The following is an 8,238-nucleotide window of genomic DNA, read 5'->3' on the forward strand; positions in this document are numbered from 1 at the left end:
GCGGATCTACTTAAAGCTTTTTGGGCTGCAGCCCAGGGCCCCGCGAATACAGAGGGCCCCCAACCGAACTGAAACCAATAGACGATATTGTCAATAATAAAAATTATCTAGAATTTTAAAAAATCCGATCATGAGGTTGGCAACACTGCGATCAATCAACCCGAGTGCGCATCTATCAAACGGAACGGGGAATTCCTTGTCGCTTGTTTTCAGTCGGTGTATTCCGTGTATAGTAGTGTCTATTACTGGGGACTTCCCTCCGCTTATCGCCCGACGCAATTTTGTTATTTTTCCGCACTTCTGCTATAGTCGACTATATTGACGAATTGACTTTGTTATTGTTAGAAATGTGTTTAGTGCATGTGTTTAGTTTACTAAGTAATAGATAACTTAAAAGTTATAAGAACCGGACCTTTCTTTTAATTTACTAAATTTGAAAGTCTTCAGCATAACTAGACTTCCTGCTTTTAATAGGCAGTAGGTAAGTAAAAAGAATTATAAAACATGACTTTTTATTTCAGTTTTCAAAACTAAATGAATCAAACTCGTTCGATATTTAATTATAATTTGTGAATTGCTACACTCATTACAAAGTAGGTATTAAAATTAAAAGTTCTATCCAGTTCTTTGTTTATTTTCAGAAAAATATCTTATTTTACAATATGTCTGCTAGAAAATATAAAAGTGGAGCTGAAAAAAGAAAATTACAGTTTAGTCGAGAACAAGAAAGAAATAAATGCGCAAAAATTGAAACTTTTTTTAAATCGGAACATATAAACGCGAATGAAATAGCTATAAATCCATTCAAAAACGTAAAGGAAGGTATTTTATGCGAAGAGAATCTAACCGATGGCAGCAAAAAATCGCAAAACGAGGAAAAAAATACAAGTGATGAAAATATGCAAGATTTTGAAAACCAGAAAAAAAATACCAACGATGAAAATGTGCAATATCTTGACTTCCAGCAACCCTCTGGTTCCTCTGAAAATGAAATTGGTGTTCAGCAAAAGGGAGGTAATACCGATACCGAGGTGGAAAGAAATTTAGAAAATATTAAGTTTGAGTTTGAGAAATATGTTGACGTGGGCTTGTGGCCAGATTTGCTGAATAATGATTTTATTAATTTCGTCCTCTCACATGAAATGACTGACTTTCAAAATAAAGATCCGAAGAATAAATATACAGCTTCAATGAAGAAATATAAAGAACAAAACAGATCTTTTTCAAATAGGTATTTCACTAGAAAAATAAAAAATGGCCAATTACTGGAAAGATCTTGGTTATGTTATTCAAAAAGGGTTGGTACTGTTTTTTGTTTGACTTGCAAACTTTTTTCTAAAACTCCTTCTCAATACACAACCGGATTTTCTGATTGGAAACACATAGGATTTTGTTTAGAAAATCACGAAAATTCTAATGAACATAAGAATTCAATGTTAGTGTGGTTGACACGAAAAGAAAATAAGTCTGTTTTAGACAAGCAGCTTCAGGAGCAATTAAATAAAGAAACAGAATATTATCACAATGTCCTAAAACGGGTTATTGCAGTGCTAAAATTTCTGAGTATAAGAGGCTTAGCACTTAGAGGTTCCGAGGAAGTATTTGGTTCTCCACATAATGGTAATTTTATGGGTGCTCTAGAGCTATTGGCAGAATTCGACCCATTCATACGTGAACATATTGAACAACGAAAGCTGCGACCAAACCCTGTAATATCATATTTATCAAAAACAGTATATGAGGAAATAATTGAGATTATGGGTAAACAGATAATTAAACAAATTATAACTGAAATAAATAACGACGACACAAAGTATTATTCAATTATGATGGATTCAACCCCAGATCTGTCTCACGATGACCAACTTGCTATTGTATTACGATACTGTTTTCGGGGAAAAGTGTATGAAAGATGTGTATCTTTCATTAAAATTAGTAGTCATACTGGCTTATATTTATTTAATATTCTACAAGCCTTTTTGGAAACAAATGGACTACTACTGGATAATTGCAGGGGACAGTCATATGACAACGCTGCTAATATGGCCGGAGTCTACAATGGTGTACAAGCACTACTAAAAGAAAAAAAAAAATCCGCGGATTACGTGCCATGTGCTGCGCATTCCCTTAACCTAGTTGGTCAAGAATCCGTGAAGGTTGCAACCGAAATTGTAAATTTTTTTGGAATAGTGCAACAAATATACGTTTTCTTCTCTGCTTCGACCCATAGGTGGGAACTGTTAAATCGTGAAACAAAACTAAAATTTACGTTAAAAAGTTTAAGCCAGACCAGATGGTCTTGTCACTTTGATGCTGTCAGAGCTTTGAAAAGTAATTATGATGGCATTATGAAAATTCTCAATAGTTTCGGCGAAAATGACGATGAAAAAGTTGATTTCCGAAAAGAGGCACGAAATTTATTTAATAAACTGGCGAAACTAGAAACTGCAATTTTGATTGTTTTTTGGGAAGAAATTTTGGAGAGATTTAATGTAGTTAATAAAAAAGTACAGAGCCCTGGTTTAGACATTGGTGAAGGCAATAAGTTAATTGTGTCATTAAAAGAGTTCGTGAAAAACATATGGCAACAATCAGATCAGAAGCTAAAGGAATACGAAGAGAAAGCTAAAAAATTAAGTACTAGTTTGGGAACAGACTACAGTGACATAAATAAGAGACGCATTACTTTGAAATTTTCAGATAAATCTACAGATAAAGTCTCAGTGAACTGCGCAGAAAAATTTAAAAGAGACACGCTTAACGTTGCGTTGGATAAGATGATTATGGATTTAAATAATAGAAGCCAAGCCTATGAGACCTATAGCAAAAAATTTAAATTTTTAATGGATTTGCAAGACAAAAATCAAGAACACATAGATCTGGAAAGTGTACGTAATATTATTGATTATTATCCAAATGACGTAGACGAACATTTAGTGAATGAGTGCATTCAGTTGAAATCTTACTTACTGCAATCTAAGACAGAGTCTTACACCTCTTGCAGTGAAATTTTTTGGCTAATTTATGAAAAGAAACTTGTTGATGTTTTCCCAAACTGCTATACTATCTTAAAGATTTTTTTAACGATGCCGATCACTAGCTGTGAAGCGGTGCGTTCTTTCTCCAGGATGTCGTATATAGAAAACAAATACAGGACAACAATGTCGAACTATCGACTAAATCATTTATCAGTTCTTTCGATAAATTGCGATTTAACAAAGGACCTACAGTGCGATGACCAAATAAAAGAATTTGCAGCACAAAAATGCAGAAAGGTTGCTTTATAATTTATTTAATATAACCGTTTATAACCCGTCAATTTATTTTGCAATAAATAATGTTTTTATATAAAAAAAAAATATTTTGTTTTCCTATTTTCTTCCTGTACTTAACATATATTACATTACATATACCTACATCACTACAGAAAACAGTTTCTTGTCAAAATGGCAATTAGTTGAGTAATTAGGTAGGGCCCCTAAGCAGTATTAGCCCAGGGCCCCACAAATTCAAGATCCGCCTCTGGCTTATCCATATTTTTAATCAACCCGGGAAAGTATTCTCCTTCGTATTTTATTATAACATATGTATTTTTCTTTAGTAATTGCAGGGATATGTCTTTTAGAGGAATATTTTCTTCTGATTCTAGTGATTCAGTTCTGTATTTTGCGTTGTTTATCTGGTCATCTTCAGACAACTCCAAATCTTTGTCACTTTCTTATCGATTTTTATTTTGTTTCAAGATGAATCGATTTCTACAAAATCGATTTTTGAAAAAAAATGATTTTTATATTTAAAAATTGATTCGAATGAAAATCATTAAAAATAATTATGCACAGAAGAAAAAACTATAAAAATATTTTTTAGAATAGTAATACAGATTCGAATTATTCATATACTTTTCAGTACTCTTAAATATTTTATTACAGTAAAAGTAGCACAAAGCAATAAGAGTAAGTAATAACACAACAGTTGTTTTAGTTAAACCTTATGTTTAAATTATAAAAAAACTAAAGAGGATTGATAAATCAATAACGCCCAACGCTGTAATCGACTCGCCGTCATACTAGGTATTCCCGAGTCTGCCCCGAATATGCTAGTTAAAGGCTTGTGATCGGTTCGCAAAATGAAATGTCTACCGTACAGATATTGGTGAAACTTTTTAACCGCGAAAACGATAGCTAACGCTTCCCGATGTATTTGGCTATAATTCCGCTCGGCCGGCGTGAGCGCCCGCGAGGCGTACGCGACGGCGCGCTCCCGGCCGCGCTCGTCCGCCTGCGCGAGCACCGAGTTGCCTTTCCCGCGATTACGTGTTGCTCCTTTCCCGCTACCTAACTTCTTCGTAGAAAAAGATGCCATCATTGAATTTCCTCCACACATCCGTCTCAAATGACCTATCTGCCCGCACCGACTACACTTGGCATTCTTAAACTTACAGTCTAACCGCCTATGCCGATAATCTTCGCATACCCAACAGCCACTGATTTGCATCCTATGCAAACCACTATCCAGGCCTGTCGAACTACGTCGTGAAGTACTCGCTGCTTCAGATACGCACGTAGCCGCCGACGACGGGACCGCGCTCGTACCCGCGCCCGTGTCCGGTGCCTCGACCGCGGCCGCGTCTCGTGGCTCCAATACGCATGCTGTTTTCACTGCTTTTTCAAATGTAATATCTCCACTCGCAAATAATTGTTGCTGTATAGCGTCACCTCTTAGCCCGCACACGAATTGATCTCTAAGATTGTCATTTAATGTGGCGCCAAAGTCACAAAACGGAGAAAGTTTTTTTAATTGTGCCACATAACACTGAATTTTTTCGTTCATTTTTTGCTTTCTCAGCCGAAAAATATACCGTTCTGCAAGAATTGACGGTTTCGGGTTTAAATGATCTTTTAACAAAGTAACGGCTTCTCGAAACGTCAACTCTGCTGGTTTCCTGGGTACCGCAAGATTCACTAACAATTCATACGCGACATCACCCACTGACGAGATTAAGTATAGGCAATTTTAATTCGTCCTTAATAGTGTGAAGAATAAATATACAGCTTCAATGAAGAAATATAAAGAACAAAACAGATCTTTTTCAAATAGGTATTTCACTAGAAAAATAAAAAATGGCCAATTACTGGAAAGATCTTGGTTATGTTATTCAAAAAGGGTTGGTACTGTTTTTTGTTTGACTTGCAAACTTTTTTCTAAAACTCCTTCTCAATACACAACCGGATTTTCTGATTGGAAACACATAGGATTTTGTTTAGAAAATCACGAAAATTCTAATGAACATAAGAATTCAATGTTAGTGTGGTTGACACGAAAAGAAAATAAGTCTGTTTTAGACAAGCAGCTTCAGGAGCAATTAAATAAAGAAACAGAATATTATCACAATGTCCTAAAACGGGTTATTGCAGTGCTAAAATTTCTGAGTATAAGAGGCTTAGCACTTAGAGGTTCCGAGGAAGTATTTGGTTCTCCACATAATGGTAATTTTATGGGTGCTCTAGAGCTATTGGCAGAATTCGACCCATTCATACGTGAACATATTGAACAACGAGAGCTGCGACCAAACCCTGTAATATCATATTTATCAAAAACAGTATATGAGGAAATAATTGAGATTATGGGTAAACAGATAATTAAACAAATTATAACTGAAATAAATAACGACGACACAAAGTATTATTCAATTATGATGGATTCAACCCCAGATCTGTCTCACGATGACCAACTTGCTATTGTATTACGATACTGTTTTCGGGGAAAAGTGTATGAAAGATGTGTATCTTTCATTAAAATTAGTAGTCATACTGGCTTATATTTATTTAATATTCTACAAGCCTTTTTGGAAACAAATGGACTACTACTGGATAATTGCAGGGGACAGTCATATGACAACGCTGCTAATATGGCCGGAGTCTACAATGGTGTACAAGCACTACTAAAAGAAAAAAAAAATCCGCGGATTACGTGCCATGTGCTGCGCATTCCCTTAACCTAGTTGGTCAAGAATCCGTGAAGGTTGCAACCGAAATTGTAAATTTTTTTGGAATAGTGCAACAAATATACGTTTTCTTCTCTGCTTCGACCCATAGGTGGGAACTGTTAAATCGTGAAACAAAACTAAAATTTACGTTAAAAAGTTTAAGCCAGACCAGATGGTCTTGTCACTTTGATGCTGTCAGAGCTTTGAAAAGTAATTATGATGGCATTATGAAAATTCTCAATAGTTTCGGCGAAAATGACGATGAAAAAGTTGATTTCCGAAAAGAGGCACGAAATTTATTTAATAAACTGGCGAAACTAGAAACTGCAATTTTGATTGTTTTTTGGGAAGAAATTTTGGAGAGATTTAATGTAGTTAATAAAAAAGTACAGAGCCCTGGTTTAGACATTGGTGAAGGCAATAAGTTAATTGTGTCATTAAAAGAGTTCGTGAAAAACATATGGCAACAATCAGATCAGAAGCTAAAGGAATACGAAGAGAAAGCTAAAAAATTAAGTACTAGTTTGGGAACAGACTACAGTGACATAAATAAGAGACGCATTACTTTGAAATTTTCAGATAAATCTACAGATAAAGTCTCAGTGAACTGCGCAGAAAAATTTAAAAGAGACACGCTTAACGTTGCGTTGGATAAGATGATTATGGATTTAAATAATAGAAGCCAAGCCTATGAGACCTATAGCAAAAAATTTAAATTTTTAATGGATTTGCAAGACAAAAATCAAGAACACATAGATCTGGAAAGTGTACGTAATATTATTGATTATTATCCAAATGACGTAGACGAACATTTAGTGAATGAGTGCATTCAGTTGAAATCTTACTTACTGCAATCTAAGACAGAGTCTTACACCTCTTGCAGTGAAATTTTTTGGCTAATTTATGAAAAGAAACTTGTTGATGTTTTCCCAAACTGCTATACTATCTTAAAGATTTTTTTAACGATGCCGATCACTAGCTGTGAAGCGGAGCGTTCTTTCTCCAGGATGTCGTATATAGAAAACAAATACAGGACAACAATGTCGAACTATCGACTAAATCATTTATCAGTTCTTTCGATAAATTGCGATTTAACAAAGGACCTACAGTGCGATGACCAAATAAAAGAATTTGCAGCACAAAAATGCAGAAAGGTTGCTTTATAATTTATTTAATATAACCGTTTATAACCCGTCAATTTATTTTGCAATAAATAATGTTTTTATATAAAAAAAAAATATTTTGTTTTCCTATTTTCTTCCTGTACTTAACATATATTACATTACATATACCTACATCACTACAGAAAACAGTTTCTTGTCAAAATGGCAATTAGTTGAGTAATTAGGTAGGGCCCCTAAGCAGTATTAGCCCAGGGCCCCACAAATTCAAGATCCGCCTCTGGCTTATCCATATTTTTAATCAACCCGGGAAAGTATTCTCCTTCGTATTTTATTATAACATATGTATTTTTCTTTAGTAATTGCAGGGATATGTCTTTTAGAGGAATATTTTCTTCTGATTCTAGTGATTCAGTTCTGTATTTTGCGTTGTTTATCTGGTCATCTTCAGACAACTCCAAATCTTTGTCACTTTCTTATCGATTTTTATTTTGTTTCAAGATGAATCGATTTCTACAAAATCGATTTTTGAAAAAAAATGATTTTTATATTTAAAAATTGATTCGAATGAAAATCATTAAAAATAATTATGCACAGAAGAAAAAACTATAAAAATATTTTTTAGAATAGTAATACAGATTCGAATTATTCATATACTTTTCAGTACTCTTAAATATTTTATTACAGTAAAAGTAGCACAAAGCAATAAGAGTAAGTAATAACACAACAGTTGTTTTAGTTAAACCTTATGTTTAAATTATAAAAAAACTAAAGAGGATTGATAAATCAATAACGCCCAACGCTGTAATCGACTCGCCGTCATACTAGGTATTCCCGAGTCTGCCCCGAATATGCTAGTTAAAGGCTTGTGATCGGTTCGCAAAATGAAATGTCTACCGTACAGATATTGGTGAAACTTTTTAACCGCGAAAACGATAGCTAACGCTTCCCGATGTATTTGGCTATAATTCCGCTCGGCCGGCGTGAGCGCCCGCGAGGCGTACGCGACGGCGCGCTCCCGGCCGCGCTCGTCCGCCTGCGCGAGCACCGAGTTGCCTTTCCCGCGATTACGTGTTGCTCCTTTCCCGCTACCTAACTTCTTCGTAGAAAAAGATGCCATCATTGAATTTC

The 8,238-nt window shown here is 35.0% G+C and overlaps 2 protein-coding genes across 2 annotated transcripts; both read left to right on the top strand.

Annotated features, from left to right (window-relative positions):
* Positions 1 to 899: 899 nt before the first annotated feature.
* LOC123665877 (zinc finger MYM-type protein 1-like) lies at positions 900 to 3,287 on the top strand. The gene has a single exon (XM_045600108.1). It carries the CDS (start codon positions 900 to 902, stop codon positions 3,285 to 3,287), a length of 2,388 nt encoding a protein of 795 aa, XP_045456064.1.
* A 2,012-nt stretch (positions 3,288 to 5,299) lies between these two features.
* On the top strand, positions 5,300 to 7,152 carry LOC123665878. Its single transcript, XM_045600109.1, has 2 exons — positions 5,300 to 5,679; positions 6,231 to 7,152. The coding sequence occupies exons 1-2, from the start codon at positions 5,300 to 5,302 to the stop codon at positions 7,150 to 7,152; spliced, it is 1,302 nt and encodes a 433-aa protein (XP_045456065.1).
* The last annotated feature ends 1,086 nt before the right edge of the window (positions 7,153 to 8,238 follow it).

This window comes from Melitaea cinxia, chromosome 25 (genome assembly GCF_905220565.1).
Source record: "Melitaea cinxia chromosome 25, ilMelCinx1.1, whole genome shotgun sequence".
Classification (NCBI taxonomy): Eukaryota; Metazoa; Arthropoda; class Insecta; order Lepidoptera; family Nymphalidae; genus Melitaea; species Melitaea cinxia.